This window comes from Xenopus tropicalis, chromosome 6 (assembly GCF_000004195.4).
Source record: "Xenopus tropicalis strain Nigerian chromosome 6, UCB_Xtro_10.0, whole genome shotgun sequence".
Taxonomy (NCBI): domain Eukaryota; kingdom Metazoa; phylum Chordata; class Amphibia; order Anura; family Pipidae; genus Xenopus; species Xenopus tropicalis.
Window position 1 is genome coordinate 26,428,618 of NC_030682.2, and position 16,685 is coordinate 26,445,302.

General features: G+C 38.5%; 1 protein-coding gene across 5 annotated transcripts in view; it reads left to right on the forward strand.

Annotated features, from left to right (window-relative positions):
- Nucleotides 1-16,685, forward strand: part of c10orf67 (chromosome 10 open reading frame 67) — a 69,640-nt gene that overhangs the window by 51,117 nt on the left and 1,838 nt on the right. For 2 of the 5 annotated variants that reach the window (XM_012965643.3, XM_012965642.3), the window contains exons 13-17: nucleotides 61-126; nucleotides 2,904-2,991; nucleotides 3,357-3,431; nucleotides 3,533-3,626; nucleotides 14,203-15,083. In XM_012965643.3, the coding sequence (XP_012821097.2) occupies nucleotides 61-126; nucleotides 2,904-2,991; nucleotides 3,357-3,431; nucleotides 3,533-3,626; nucleotides 14,203-14,309 (430 nt within the window). In that variant the 3' untranslated portion in view covers nucleotides 14,310-15,083. Of the gene's footprint in view, nucleotides 1-60; nucleotides 127-2,903; nucleotides 2,992-3,356; nucleotides 3,432-3,532; nucleotides 3,627-13,835; nucleotides 15,084-16,685 lie in introns of those variants that run through there. The other 3 variants (XR_001924728.2, XM_018094779.2, XM_002933148.4) reach the window with 3 other exon arrangements.

Below are 16,685 nucleotides of genomic sequence, written 5' to 3' on the forward strand. Positions count from 1 at the left end.
GCAAAAGTGCTTATATGCTATTTTGCTACAATCTAAAATACATGTTTGCTTTCTTTATAGGCTTCGGAGGGAGCTGGACCGGATAAACAGAACATGGGAGAAGAAGTTTGAGATCTTGAAACAAAGGTATATACTTGTGTTGTACATTGTATTGTTTTTACTGTAGGGAAGGTCATCACAACTGGTGGTAACTGTTGTGTTTTTTGCTTCTGTGAGAAAATGCTTGGGGCAGGTACAAGGGAATAGCAGCAGGGAAGAAAATTGACTTAGTAAGCTAACACCACCCCATTTACTTCTCCAAGTTCCATTGGGCAACTTGTCCTTTCCCCACAATGGGTTGCATGTAAAACCACTTTCATTAAAGGTACTTGGATCAAAATGCGCTCTCTGCACTTCTATATAATTGCTCTTGGCACCACACACCCCTTCCTTCCTTCCTTCTTTCCTTTTCAAATCAGGCGCCTATCAACACGGGTAACCCTGCCAACCTCGGATCAGATGGTAGCTCCAGGGTTCCCTCAGTGCCTAGTGTCAATAGGCGCAGCACACTTGTGCCGAAGGATTAAGTCTCACATGTCAGTTGCACGCTGAACACCATAAATGGCACCAGCCAATGTTTGAAAATACTTGCATCCAATTTGCGACAAAGGACACACACTGTGTGTCTTTACTTTGGTGTGCATCCATTTGGGTGAATCAGAGGCATCTGTGGTAGGTACAGCACACGTCAGCACCATACAATTCTCCAAAATATTTGTCACAATTGTGCCCAATGTGCATCAAAGCGCACATGCAGCGGTTGCATCCATTTTGTTGTATCGGATGCAACAGTGGTAAGCGCAGCTTAGTTGCATTAAGAGAATTCCCCGTTTGCATCCAACAGTGGTGCAAGAATTTTGGGAAAAAACAGCATTACAGGAAAAAACATGCTGATTGCACTCAAAATTGCACTTTGCTCACTGCACCTTGGTAAGTGAATGCGCCCTTTTGAGAATAATTGCACAATTGCGCCATAGCCCATAGTGATTCCTAGCGCATAGTGATTCCTACAGTGAAAAGAATCAACAGTAAGAAGCTTTATGTAAAGCAAATGTCATTGAACCACCAAAACATCTGACTATACTTTCCAATAAAATAAGTGAAAATTTTTAATACTGTATAAATATGTACATCATATATTTAGAGACCATTTTTAGGAAGAAAGCAGTGAATAGAACTCTTGGTTTCCTGTATAATCCCTAACAGAATAAGATAAGGTGTTTCACTTATTAGCGATAAGATTTTGTTCTTCCTTAGGGAATGTTGAAAAAAAATGTCAAAAAATGAGAGTAGTTTCTTCAGATTAGAAATGATTGACTAATTATATTGCCTTGCTTGGCCTGATGCTGCTAATAGCTGACTACAATTGTAACCTTGTGCTATGGTCTCAGCAAGTAACCCAGAGCACAGATAAGTAACGACAGCTTTATGATTTGTGGCCCTTGGATGATAAGCAGAAGGATACCTGTTGTCCGTTATCTAGCCCTCATTTACTTTCATTTCACGTGCCCCGATTTTACCTGTTTGCGCTTTGAGTCATATTTTCCCTTTCACTATCTTTTGTCATATTAACCATTCTCCTTATCATTTCATGTTTGTCTGTGTCTCCACAAGTATCTTAGTTTCTTTCTTTTTACTCTCTATTTACTTATTTTTACTTATTTTCACAATACCTTTTATTTCATAGTATAGAAAATATAACAACTACCATACTCTGCAATATACATCTGTTAAAAAAATATGCAGCTTTTTCATGATTTTTTATGTAATAATATGGTTTGGAACAGTTACCTAAGCCTTCACAGTGCAATTAATTGTTTGTTATGTAGTTCCTGCATGCTCTCTATAAAGCTGGCCATACACGCACTGATAATATCATACGAAACCTCGTTTCGTACGATATTCGGTGCGTGTATGGCAAGTCAGCGAGTTGACCGATATCGCAGGAAGCTGCTGATATCGGTTGACTCGCCGATCGGGCCAGTTAAAAGATTTTGATCGGGCGCCATAGAAGGCGCCTGACCAAAATCTGCCTTCATCGCTGAATCGGCAGAAGGAGGTAGAAATCCTATTGTTTCTACCTCCTTATCTGCCTGTTTCAGCCCTGAAGGTTAGTGGCGGATCTGACGATCTTTCGTGCGACCGATGGTCACACGAAAGATCTCAGATCGCCACGTGTGTGGCCACTTTAAGATGTGGAGGAGTTTTTAACATCATGTTTTAGTCCCTCCTTCCCTGCCAGGATTTCAAATGATGCAGAAATGAGTAACTGTTTTGCAGCTGGATTTCAGCATATGCAAATGGTATATATTCATACTTTTTGAAGGAACAGATTACAGTGATAGATATATTAGGGGTTCCTGTGTTGTTTGTGGCTCTAACAAATTTTGGTTCAGAAGCCAAAGTCTCTTTTTCAAGCTAAATTTCACTGAAGAGTAGGGTTGTTGAGGTATGACCTGGGAGTCAAATTAAGCCCTGGCATTTCAAGTACACAGAGACCCAAACAGCCCCCACCAGCCCAATAAATAGTGACTGTCTATGGCATCTTACAGCAGCCCCTCTGGCATTTGCCTGAACCCACAGATTGCCAGTCTGGGCCTGTGGCTTTCAATGCCTTTCCTAAACCCTTTATGCAAAATATCCACATTCTGCATTGTTATGATACCCTTTTTACTGTGGTATCACAACAATAGTGATATTAATTGTGAATAGTTGGGTGATTGTTGTTTAAAAATGAGGTAGACATTTTCACTATAAATAATGGAGAGTGCCGGGGGGGCAATTCAGCTTTATAGTTACAACTAGATGGCAAACCTTTCTTTTAAGATCATTTAAGATGTGTGTATTTCTTTTCATTTCTTTAGCTTTCATGCTATAAAGGATGAGATGTTCCTGAGACAGTCGCTGCATCGCCAGTCCTTAAGCCTTCAGAAAGTATCCGTCAGTTATATGGTAATGTTGTTATGCATGTTTTTATTAGAAATACATAGAAATAATAAAAAATGTTTAAACTGAAATAAAAGAACATACCAGAGTCCAAGTTAGTGCTGGCAGTATTGGGTTTTTGCTAGAATAAACCTCGGGGGCTATGTTTTGAGAAACAGTGACGTAAATAGATGCTACAGGGCCCTACAGCAAATAATTTAGGGCCCCAGAATATTAGTAAACTGACCGTTTCTACAGTAATAATTGCTCCTTAATTAGGGTCCTGGGGCCCCCCCCCTGCAGGGTCTGATTTCTCTGTTATCAAGTTGTTGACTGTAAAGATATATTGACAAATGTCTCATAAAATGTATTTGCTTCCTTCTGTCAAGTAGACAAATGAAAACACTGGCGAAATTCCTTCAAGTGCTGGTCCAAAAAATAGCTTCTATTTTCCTGCCAATCCTTTGGTATGTAATTGGTTAATTTCTGTATCTTTATCTAAAGTGGCAGAGAGTGAAATAATGTCATAATCCAGCTGAGAATGTAATTAAGGAATGATCCTGTCTAGCCCCAAATAGGAACCAAGACATCTCCAAGTCGCTTAACTCACATGGCCGACAGCTACGCAGATTATCAAGAACAAGTCATGGTCACAGAGAACGGTAAGGTCCAGACTGCAGTAGAGTAGAAGCAATTACTGAATGAGCTATGTGTTATTTTAAGAGCTTTTTTGAGGGACAAAAGGCTAATCTTCATAAAGTGCAGAGTCATCTGGTTGCATTATATCAATAAATAATGATAAGAATCATAATCATCAACAGGGGTCCTCATGGAAGGCATCAGGCACCCACGTATAACATAACATTTGGGAGCTTGGGTATACTGAACTATACCAAATACTGGTTCAGAATGGCTCTATCAGTTACACTTCCTGTACCTTACCCAGAGATATCCTAACTTTATGGTGTATCTTCTATCCACTTTTAGGCTTGTACACCTTATAAATGTGATTGCCTTCAACTATATCCCATTTCTTTGATATTGTGCCCTGATTTCTTACGTTTTGCCAAGTGTGCGCCCAGTGCTGGCTACACATGGGGTGATATAGTGAGCAACTGATGTTCCAGAGGTTATCAGATTTCTGTATCCTATGACCATTCATTGATACAATGGGAAGTGGTTTTCAATAAACGTGGATTGATGTAGGCATCAGAATGGAAAAGCCTCCTGCATAGAATTATAATCTTTCAGCTGCTGGCCCTGAGTGCGCAATGGCTGACAGCAAGGTTCTTATCTTTCTACATAATTTTTTATATTTGATGCATACTTCCTTACTTTGCTCTGTACTGGGAAACATGTTAATGCATGTTAATACTACTTCACTTCAACTTAGTAATGTTTATTGACAATAATGAGGCTTCACTTACTCTTAACACATTGAGAATAATGAAGCCTAACCCAGCCTTGTTGTCGTTAAGATGTTTTTAAACTATACTGTTTGTCATCCCCCCTGTAAATGCTCTTAAGGGGTGTTTCCATGGGCAATTCAGCTCATTGCACTCCATGTTTAAAAGGAGAGAACGTTGGTGTACATGCCTGGGGCCCCAGCCTGACCAATGCAGGGCTGCTTCCAGGCTTCCTGCAGTTGCCTAAATGACTAAGTGGTGTAGGAGACAGGTACTCTGTCTGGATGATGATTGAATACTACAGGTTTAATACCAATTGTCATTTGGATTTACCAACATTATGAGAGAGATAAATGTAAAGGCAAGTATACTGGTATATAGTGGCTCACAGGACCTCAGAACACCAAACATATATATATATATGTATATATATATATATATAACTAGATAATAGTTTAACATGCTTCATTTGCATCTATGTACGCAAGACCTTTCTCACAGTCCTGTAATTCAGCACTGTTTACTTTCTAGTCATTAGAAAACTTCTTAATGAGCTGCAAAGACACGAATCCTGCAGATAAGGAACCCTAAAGTAACAGTGATTCTTCACCACCTTGTCAGCAAGAGAAAGCTCAAACATAAATATCTGATGCACAGAAGTCACACACTTAATCCTACAAGATTACATTGTTTTCTCTTACTTAATACCCCCTGATAATGTGTTTGTGGAATGGGACTGAGGTTATCCTACACTTAAGGGAGCTATAGATAAGCTACTAGTGGATCTTAAATTAAATTTGATTATTAAATACCCATAAATGTATAGCACAGAACTCTACAATCTGGGTAAGGTTTGGCTATCTTTTAGAAGAAAGCATTGTTTAGCTTTAAAAAAAAACTGTGGAAACCATGTCTAAAATTCCCTTTATTTCATTTCCCCAGAGAACATCGGTTTTTGGGTCTATGGTTTTAGTCAGTGGTAGATATAAAAAAAATGCTGAGGATGGTCAAGAAATACAGCAGCTTAGCCATATGTACAAAAGTGGGGGAAAGTGCCTCATGCTGCTTTACATATACACAAATATCCATAAACCCCTTCCAATTCTATATTTGACCTGTTTATTTTAGGCCAGTGTTTCCCAACCAGTGGTTGGTGAGCACAAAGTAGATGGCCATTTTTAAATTTCTGGTTTAGAGGCAAGTTTTGGAAGAACAGAGACAAACCCCTTCTGAAGGCTAACAGTCCACATGGGGCTACCAAATAGCCAATCACAGTCAATGGAAATACACCAATAGAGCAAATGCTATGTGTTCTATTAACTTTAAAGAGTGATATTTTTGGCCCGTGAACAAAATGAATTAGTATCAGATGTTGCCACTGCAAATGTTTGCAGCTGCTGGGGTTGGTCTAGGACAAGACAAACGAACGACTTGAGAAGGTGGGCTTTGGAAAATAAGTGGACCTGATCAACTCACTAACAGCATTAATTAAGCAGTGTTGAAGTAGGTTCTGTAATAATAACTGTAGTGGGAACATGCCACTTGCTCTTTAAACCAATAGGTGGTTGGGCAAATATTCTAAAAAATGCCTACTGGACCTCAGGTCAGATGCACTTTACAAAGAATTCTAATGGCTGCCAGCAGGCTACTTTGTATGGCATTGATTATAGTTTTTGCAGGTGTGAACCTGGCATTGACCAGTAAAAATACTCATGACATGGGACCAGTTGAACAGCAATAGAAAAATTGGAAAGCGAGAAGCTGTTGAGAGATGTAAACGAAGGAACAGAGAGATTAAATTTATTGGGAACAATGACTGAAAATGGATGATGTGATGTTCAGCTTGTGTGCTATTTGTTCAAATGTGTTGGGGGCCAAAAATGGCACTGTTTAGCTTTTAGGCTTAATGATATGATTACTTTAGTCGTCTGAACAACTGTAACCAATACCAGTTCCAAGCTGGCTGATACCCCAACATGGCCAGTGGGTTTAAGCTGAACCACAGGCCAGTTTTGTGAGTGGTTGAGCCTTTGAGGGCTTTGGAATTATTGATGTATAAATGTGTCCAACTGACTAGTTATAGGCAGGGTATTTGAGCAGCTTGAGATAATGTCACGTAGTTGATTCCCTGCTAGCACGGAGAGACGCCAGTGGCCAGTTCCCTTGGATTCCACTGACTGGGAACAGGGAAGCACAGGTGTGATCACATTTCCACATGAAAATGCTCATTTTGGTAAGAAAAGGACTCTGCATGTTTCCCCTCAAATCAGTATTGTTTATATAGGTTTTTAAAAGAGTCATAGAGGACTAAAGATGGACATGCATGCCCTGATTTTGTTGTGCAGTTTGTCCATACTACATAACTGTCTGACCATATAAGCATTTCGTATGGAGCAGTTATAACCATACATTTTTATTGGCTCCCAGTGTGTCTGTCCAAGCTGAAAATGTAATATACTGATTCCAATGAGAATCTGAAATTTGCATTTAGGAGCACACTCTATGTATTTCCCAGTTGTTTGACCAGTGAAGGACACTGAGCCATTTTGCATTCTCAATTATCAGAAATGATAACATTAGGTCTCACCTAAAGACACATTCCTGCCCCCCCAGTAGTTGATTGCTATATGCCATGTGGCACAGACACCCTACCAATTTATAGGAGTTTTGGGGCAAACTTTAATATCATTCTGTTTGTCACTGTGAGGATTGAGGCTTAAGTGGCTTTTATCACCCTTGCTAGTAAATGACCAATTGTCATATTTTTGCAGTTTATAAATAGGGCCCAAAGTCTTCTTGCCTTGAACTGAACTGCCGAGCAGCACCTTGGTCAGCGTCTAAAGGGTTACTGCAGGTTAACCCTGTGAATTCTTTTCCCTTATTAAGTGATACAAACTTATGAAATAATATAGCAACTCTAGATTCTTTATATTAACAAAAGAACTTTATTGGGCACAGTGGGATTAAACTGACCAAAAGCTACTAGCTAAATACTTATTGGCCAGGGGATACTGGCAGGCAACAGGCCAGATCAAGCAGGTTTGATTTTCTGTTGAATCAAGGGCAACATTTGTGTGTTGATGCTGCGCTTGTCCTGATGGCCTGCATAGCGGCAATTATGGTTCGATCAGGAGGGCCAAACAATCACATCGGTCCGATATTGCCCACCTCAAGGTGGGCATGAGGGGGAAATATCTGTATGTTTGGCGACCATGCCAAACAAGCAGATCTTTACATATATGGCCAGCTTTACTAGACTGACGCTTTTATTTGACGCAACTCAGTTTTCCAATGAGCCCATTATTTTCAACTGAATGGTTTGTGTGTGTTTAGCTTTACGTTGTGTCCACTGTAACACTGTCACTGGTTCTTTTTAAAAGTGCCCTCTTATGTCCTTGGTTATCATTTCTTACTAGCAGTGCTTACTTAATGGTATTACAATACTGTTACATAATAAAATGAATAGCTTCAGTTTCTACACTTTACATATTTTATATAAATAAATAAGGGGTTATTTATAATGCAGAACACAGTGCACAAAGTGGGGGGGAGACTGCTATCGTTCATTTTTTTGCACTTTGCCCACTGCTTTACGCACTAAGTCTGTTAGTGCTTGTGTAATCCGATTATCCCATTTAGGCTGAATGTAATGCTGTTTCACACTGCCATCAATTCTATAGGCAACAACCCAAATCAATGTTTGCCTTTCCAAGGCTTCAGTATCTGACACAATCACACAAATTATGTTAATGAATTCCTTGTTTTGTTCTCCAAATTTTCATGTTTTACTTTTTTTTTTTTTTTTTTAAATAAAATTTCTCTAAATGTTAGTTCAGGTTAAAATTGGAACCACATTTTGTTAGCTCCCTTGTGTAAGGGGAGTTTATTATTCATTAACTGGCTGTTTTTCAGAACATACAAAGGGCAGACTTGGTTTTACTACTTTGTATTTTCTTCTTATATTTTCGTCCTCCCATTCTGAGCCTCTCATTCACAGCCATGCAGACGCAGCCACCACTACATTGTAGTCCCTTGTAATGATACCACTGGCTCTTTAAATGGGCAAGTTTCATTCACACTTGGCCATTAAAATAGAAAAGGCTTTTTGGCCACGGCCATGCGAGCATAATAAATTGTATATGTTCATGATACTGAATGCATCCCTGTCCATATGCTGCATTGCAAAGCTTACATGAATAAGGCATTTACTAAATCAGTCCCACTACATTAAACAGAAAAACAATCTTTATTCATGGTAACTTATCAGTTTCAATTAATCAACCCTAACAATAGGAATTCTGATGTGTTCAAGCTACTTGAAAGCAATAGGTCATCTCCAGGGCAGTCTTGTTGTGTCTTTGTGCTCCGGGATTCTAACAAAGCCCCATCACACTCATGAAATAAACTCACTTTTAGATATGCCTTTACCTATAGCCGTTTTTTTTTTTTACTCCAATTCAAAAGTCTTGTTACTCTTCTTTATGGATCCAACCAGAGAATTGCTGTAAGAGGCTCGTAATCCCAGACAAAGAATAAAGATATCTCCATCATCAGATGACCATTCTTTCAGTCCCTGTGCTGCTATGTGAATGGCATTGTGCAGACCATTCCATTGGTATTGAAAAGGGGTAACCACTGGTTTGATTTGGTTACACGGTTTAGCAAAGCACTCCCTCCCACTGCCTTAGGGTCTGCGAGAGGTCGCTGACCTGTTTAGAAGTGCCGAGCGAAATGTCATGTCGCCCCTCCCAGATGGGAGTATCTGCATTCATTTGATCCGTATAAAAATGATTGGGGATGGTAGGATCAGTGCTTCTGAATTGCAGTTTATAGCAGTTTACAAAAATTCACATTGTTGGAAAAGAAAACAGGGAAGTGTCACTTTCTAAATTACATTACCTGTGAAATGTCATTAGTCTTTTAGGGGATTATCGGCTTCGGACGGCCATAATTCCACAAAGGCTACAAGGCTGCAGTGATGTAAAGATTTCTAAAGTGACAGCAAGTAATTTAATCTGATAATAATTATATTTTAGACGTTATTACATTCAGATTTGTTTAGCCTAATTACCTTGCAGTCCATTCTGGTGCTGTTTTTGCCATCCAAACTATTCTGAATATATTGGAAACTATTTGTATCTTATATTAACTTGAGGCATCAACATTGTTCTGTAAAATGTTACTGCTTTTATTTATACAGTATATTAAAAATAGTGTAATTTATATATACAGTATATTAAATAAAAAACTTTAATGACACACTTTGAAATTCAGAAATTCACAGTGTTGCTGGTTTCTCATTCAAATATATAATATATATATATAGTTGGTTATGAAAGCATTTACAGCATTTACTAAAAAGTTTTTAGTCCATCAAAATGCCATAGACATCAACATGTTTTGATCCACTTGGGACCGTTGTCTTGATGTGTATGTGTATATATATATATATATATATATATATATTGTAATAAATGCAAAGCACTCACAGCATTTGACATAAAAAATACAACATTTTTATTGTACCATCATTATACCATAATGATATTAACACGTTTCGAACCACCTGGGACTGCCAGGATGTTAAATAGGAAGTAATGTAATGTAATGTAAAATATATAAACCTTACTTACTATATATATATATATATAGAGAGAGAGAGAGAGAGAGAGAGAGAGAGAGTCTCAAATCCCTTTTAACACAAACATTAACTTGTTCTTGATCCTCTGGGGGTAGGATGTCAAAATGGAATTTTTGTGTCCCATATTTTATAATAGATACATTGCAGCTGTTAATTAACCCCAGTGGTACAATCAAAATGACATGAATATAATAAATATAGTTAATACAATTAATGCAACAACAATACAAACTATTAATGATAAAAATCCCTTTGTAAAGCTGGCAATACAGTATTATAAGATCTGCTTTTTTGGCAAGGTCGCCAAACGTGTGGATCTTTCTCCCAATATGCCCACCTAAGGTAGGTGATCGTGGCCCTAGGGCCAAACAATTGGATTACGACAAATAGGACTACAAGACGCCAGGCAAGGACATCACTGCACTGATATCTGAGGGCCCCATACATTGCAGATAAGCTGCCAAATTGGTCTGAATTGTCAGCTTAAAGCTGTATGGCCACCTTAATACAAATTGATGAAAGACCATACATGGACCTCTTGAGAGAAGCAGGCAAGACTAACCTAAACACCTATGACGAGCAATCTTGATATTTTCATCATCATCAAAATTGCAACAAGCCCTTTCGTGCTGATAATAATGTGTCAAAAAAAGCACACTGCCAGCCACAGAGCCAGATGTCATAACAGAATAGTGAAGCCTCTCGTGATTTCTCAGTGCTTCTTAACTATATGGGATCTACTACAAACTACCCGCCGCTTGCTAAACTGTGAGCGGTCACATGACTTATGGCTCCACAAAAGGGGCGTCCACGTTATTGGCTCTGATGAGCACAGTGATCATTTGTAAGTCAGGCCCATGATGTAAAAGTTTCCTTTCATTAAACACACAATTATAATTCAGCATATGTAAATATTTGTTTGCTTGAGTTGTCCATGAAGGATATAAATTAATCTTAACCTGCAAAACATTACCCCACAATACAGACACCTTTACCACACTACAGCATACCACACACGGTGCATTTTTATCCAATAGAAGTGATCCCTATAGGTCAGGATTTCACATTACCCAACATGCTACATTCATTATCACTTAGCTATGCCTGGCTTTATATTCTGGTGTTTTTGCAAGGACATCCCCAGCCCATGAATTTCATATATACTTATATGAAAATATATCATATAATATGTCATATTTCAATATATACCTATTTTAAGCCCCACATTATGGTAAAAAAATGGCGTTAAAGTGTGTGGGCTTGGCACTGGTTAGTTTTGACAACAATGCTGCTTGTCCCAATGCTGTGTGGCTCCCTTGTTTGCCAGTGTGATTGTGCTCTAATACCAGCAGAGATGCAAGCCTCATGGGGATTGGACAAGGGGGGAGAGAACAAAAGGAGAGAATAAGAAGACTGGGGGAAGAAGAATGGAAAGGGATATAAAATAATTTTGAGGAAGATCCTTCTACTCTAAGAAGTTGGACACCACTTATCTGGAGTCTTAACAACATTACTATTTTTCGAAGGACTTTTGCAGAGATCTTTCTTCACCGATTGCAAAAGTTATTGGTTAGGTTGTAAATAAATATAAAGAAAATAAAGACAATAAATGAAAATTATTTTGTAAAAAAAGCAAGGTTTGTGGGGATATATTTAGGAACAGCCACTTAGATTATTGGGAATCACTGTGCTTATTGAATTAACAATCGCTCAAAATTTTGACTGTCCATAGTTATAGTGATGTTTGCTCACAAGCAAAATAGTGATTCCCAGAAACCATGATGGGAAGGGAGGTGAGTCCGAGACACACAATCAGTAAATCATTTTTTATCCTGTGCAGATTTGTTGTTTGGCCTTTTTTAAGGATTGTGGAAGATGTCTTTTTGTATGCATGTTGGCCATTGTGTCCATTTTGTTTCTGCATGTTTGCCTGCCATCAAAGCCACCTATCAGATATGGCAACAAGAGGCATGTCTAGACACTGACTTTTAGTATTAAGTCAATAGAGAAATCTCAGAGCAGAACTCTTCAAAGGTTTTTTACGCCTGGTTACTGGCCATTTGTACCTATTCTGAGTGCCTGGTGAATAATGGTTATTCTTTAAGCCCTTCCCTATTTAACATAGTTTAATTATATACAAACTTACAGATGATGGTGCTGAGATTCTTGACATGATCCTCCCTAGTCTCCTTGCTGTTTTTTTTATTATACAGCGCACTTTCTGCAGTATATAACCCCTTCTTACCCTCTATCTAATCAGAGGAGGAATGGTTATGTCACACTGTCTTTTAATGGTCCTATGGACTAAAAAAAATTCCTGTTTTGATAACAAACTTTTTTAAAAAGCAGGACTAAACCTGTCTGATTATTAATTAGATTGTGCCTTTCCATAAAACCTATCCGGCTACCTAGAAGCCATAATAATAATAATAATGCAATTGTACTGGGCACACAGCAGATTACTGTGCCTTGCTACCACTCATCTTTATAAGATGCCAGCACTTCTGCTCTGTCTGCTTGCTTTTATGGAATGCCAAAAGGCTGTTTGGGGTACTCATAATGTGTAATATTGAATGTGAAGGCTGTGTAGTAGGGCAGCCAAGAATTGCTTGTCCATGGATACTTCCTGCAAAGGAACATTTCCCAAATGTACTTCGTGGTGGGCAAAGTAACATTAAGTACAGAGATCTCTCCGGTTTGATGTAAATCTATCCAAATGTGGTGAAAAATTGCTTGCTTCGTCCTATCCAGTCCTTTGGTTACATTAAGTACAGACAGAGATCTCTCCTGTTTAATGTAAAGCTATCCAAATGTGGTGGAAGATGGCTTGCTTCGTCCTATTCGGTCCCTTGGTCACATTAAGAACAGACAGAGATCTCTTTGGTTTGATGTAAATCTATCCAAATGTGGTAGAAAATGGCTTGCTTCGTCCTATCCAGTGCTTTGGTCACATTAATTACAGACAGAGATCTCTTTGGTTTGATGTAAATCTATCCAGATGTGGTAGAAAATGGCTTGCTTCATCCTATCCAGTGCTTTGGTCACATTAAGTACAGACAGAGATTTCTCCTGTTTGATGTAAATCTATCCAAATGTGGTGGAAAATTGCTTGCTTCATCCTATCCAGTCCTTTGGTTACATTAAGTACAGACAGAGATCTCTCCTGTTTGATGTAAAGCTATCCAAATGTGGTGGAAGATGGCTTGCTTCGTCCTATTCGGTCCCTTGGTCACATTAAGTACAGACAGAGATCTCTTTGGTTTGATGTAAATCTTTCCAAATGTGGTTGAAAATGGCTTGCTTCTTCTTATCCAGTCCTTTGGTGCTATTGGTGCAAATTGAACAATTAGTACAAATTGGCCATTCATTATTTGCAGGTAATCTAACTTTTCAGTCCTTAGAATCCCAGATTAACTATCTGTGTGATTAAAGGTTCCCACATTGAACACATGTATTAATTATTTGTTAATTTAGGTTAAAATATGTCAACAAGTGCTTAAATGGTAAACTCATTTGTGCAGAATATTAGTTTAAGCCAATAGCCACGTCGCACAGGGCCCCCTATCACCTCCCAAACCTCGTAACTGACCATGATTAAAGGTTCAGGGCCCCCAGTACTGGGTCTAACAGTTGTGCAGCTGGGCCATGACCATGTACAGAAGAAGGAAGGACCAGGGAGACTGGCACCCTGCATGTAGTCACGGCTACTTTTTCCTGGCATAGTTTGTGGACTTTGACTTATTGGTGTCCTGTGTGTAGATGATGTCACAGAAATAATAAAGAATAAATAATACGTTTTTAAACCTTTCCTGTTTTTATTTTAGAGCTACAGGTTGTGTCTGACGATGAAGAGGATCTGGAAGATGTTCATCCTCTCCCACCGCCTCCCAATATAAATTAAAGGAGAAATCAAGAGCCACCTTTTTTTCCACCATAGTTTTTAAGTCTTATTATAAATATGACATAAATATGATGATTTTGTATGATACATGCAGAAAGTGCCCTTTTTAAACTTCATGTTAAAATGTATAGATGTACCCTCAAATGTACAGCAATTTGATTCTGTGCATTGTATTATATAATAGTATATGGTGAGTCTCACTCTTGCACTGCAGAGGCTAAGGTCCTCACTGGCTTAGTAATACAATGGTTTAGCCAATAGGATAACTTCATCTTTTTGTTTTATTGTAGTATTCAGAACTGGCACCCAAAACTGGAAACACAGGTTGGCCTCTTTCATGTCTACATTAAAAAATAACATTATACTGATCTGTGTATATATATGTACAAGTGTTTGAGGGTATAGGATATGCAAGTACATGCTGACTGAGAGTACTCATGGTCTAATATAGGGTCAAGGTGCTATAATATACAAAACAAATAACCAAACTCCTAGGACTAATATGATTTTTATGTCAACATTTCGACCCTACACATGGGCCTCTCCATGATCTCCATACCTAGGGTTGAAAAACTGATGTATTAATATAAAATATAGCTCTTTGAGGTCAATTATATGTATATATTTCCCATATATATATTTTCAAAATATTATTTCCTGGCTAATAAAGAATATTTTAAATGTAGTTTTTGAATTCTACAGCCTTGCGTGCTTAATTCACTGCTCCGCTCTAATTAATTCTGCTAAGCGTACATACATGGACCGGTCTGCTGGAGCAATATAATTACTGCTGGAAGCCATCCAAAATATGAACAATTGAGCTCTGTGTTGCAGATTACACGAACGACGGTTGACGCCCACAGTCAGTGTGAGGCGCAGACAGCTGAATATTCCCGCAATTGCCTGTCACATGGTACATCCATCTGCCTTGCAAGCTATGGGGCCACGGGGCAGATGTTTAAGCAGCCAATGAACTCTGGAGTTAAGGGGGTTGTTAGCAGTGACATCCCAGAGAGTAACACCACACCCTCTCAGCTGCATTGTGTAACCTGAAGGCAACAAACACCTCATTTGAGTTGTGACTATCCATGAAGGCAAGGGAAAGCCTACCCATGAGAATAAAGGGCATATTTATCAGCATAAGAGATTAGAGCTCACCAAAGAAAAATTCACCCACTCTCTATTCATTACTTTTTAGAAGTGTATTTATCAATGGGTGCAAGTTCAAGTTCACCATTTGATAAATATGCATCTAAAAATCCATAGGAATGAGTAGAAAGTGGGTGATTTTTTTTGTTATGGGCCCTAATCTCACATTTTGATACATCTGCCGCTAAATCTTTTATCAAAGAGTGTTGCAAATCATTGAATGCCTCAGTGTTTCAGGCAGGAGACCTGGTCTTTTTGACACTAGGCTGAAAATAGTCACAAGACATTTACTTTCTACTTAAATATAATTTCTGTGACAATTAAAGAAAACCTTAACCCCCAAATATGCTTTCCAGTATCTTTTGTAGTGAGGCCTAGAGCTGTAGTGTCCCTTCCCATCCATAACATTCCTATACAGTTTGCTGCATGCCAAAAATCACTCCAAATGCACATACAACAGGTTTGGAATGGGATTGGCCCTGGCATTTCCAGTACGCAGAGGCCCAAACAGCCCCCCCAGCCCAATAAATAGTTGGGTGAGTCTTACTCAGGGCTAAGGGAAAGTGGTGGATCAGAAAAAGGGAGCAGGCCGCCATATTTAAAGTTGCTCAGAGCTGAAAGACATAGGAAAAGAAATTGTAGCTCAATATAAAGTAAAAGTACAGCACTTGTGGGGTTCTACAGCTATAAACCTACAATATCATTTTGTCTGGCTGGTGGTTCTTCCATCAAGGATTCCCCTTGAGAAAGGCTTTCTGTGCCGAACTGTTGGGGTAATTCTCATCTTTGGCAAGTGTATCTGCTTACCTGTGTGTCCTTTTTCTTTACCTGTGCACATTTTTGTGGTATGTATTATCTTATAGTATTATGTGAAACTGACTGTATCAGTTAAAATTGAATTTTGTTAATTCTTTTGTATACTATATAAAAGATAATTACTTTTTAATACTACCACTGTGCCTTTCATTATTTGAGTGCAAGCCCTTATTTTATAAAAAATACATTTACTCTGGTACCCTATATTGGGGTACAATATTTGGGTTGCTTTTGCACCAAATTCCTATACTGTATTTTGAGATTGTTATGTAAGTGCCGTCTTTTCATTTATATTTGTTATTGGTAGTTCTTCCATCTTCAGCTTCGTTTACATGTGATACTTGCATGACTTTTTCGTCGCCGTCGTGATTTTTTTCGTATTGAGCAATTGTAAACGGCGGAAAAACCAATCCGTTTTTTTCGAGACGGCGACAAAAAAGTCGTGACAATTCGTGAAAAAGTCACAAAACGGCGACGGAAAAATACCGATCATTACGGAAAAAACGCATTCAGCCGCTTTTCAGACGTTCGTGGATTGGTAAATGTGCCCCCTTGTCTATGTTTGATAAGTGATTGGTAAAACCATTATCATGCAGTTCTGGTAACAGGTTCTAAAAATATGTTACTGGTCGTATTTTATTTTTCCTCTCACCATCAGACACACAAAACAGCCCTATTCCTGTGGTGATAAGTATCCTTTGAAAGGGTTTGTATCATCCCAAAATGGTACCTACTTTTAGGGGCAGATTTGAGTTTAGAGTTTAATACATAAAAACTTACCCACATTCTATTCATTCCTATTGGATCT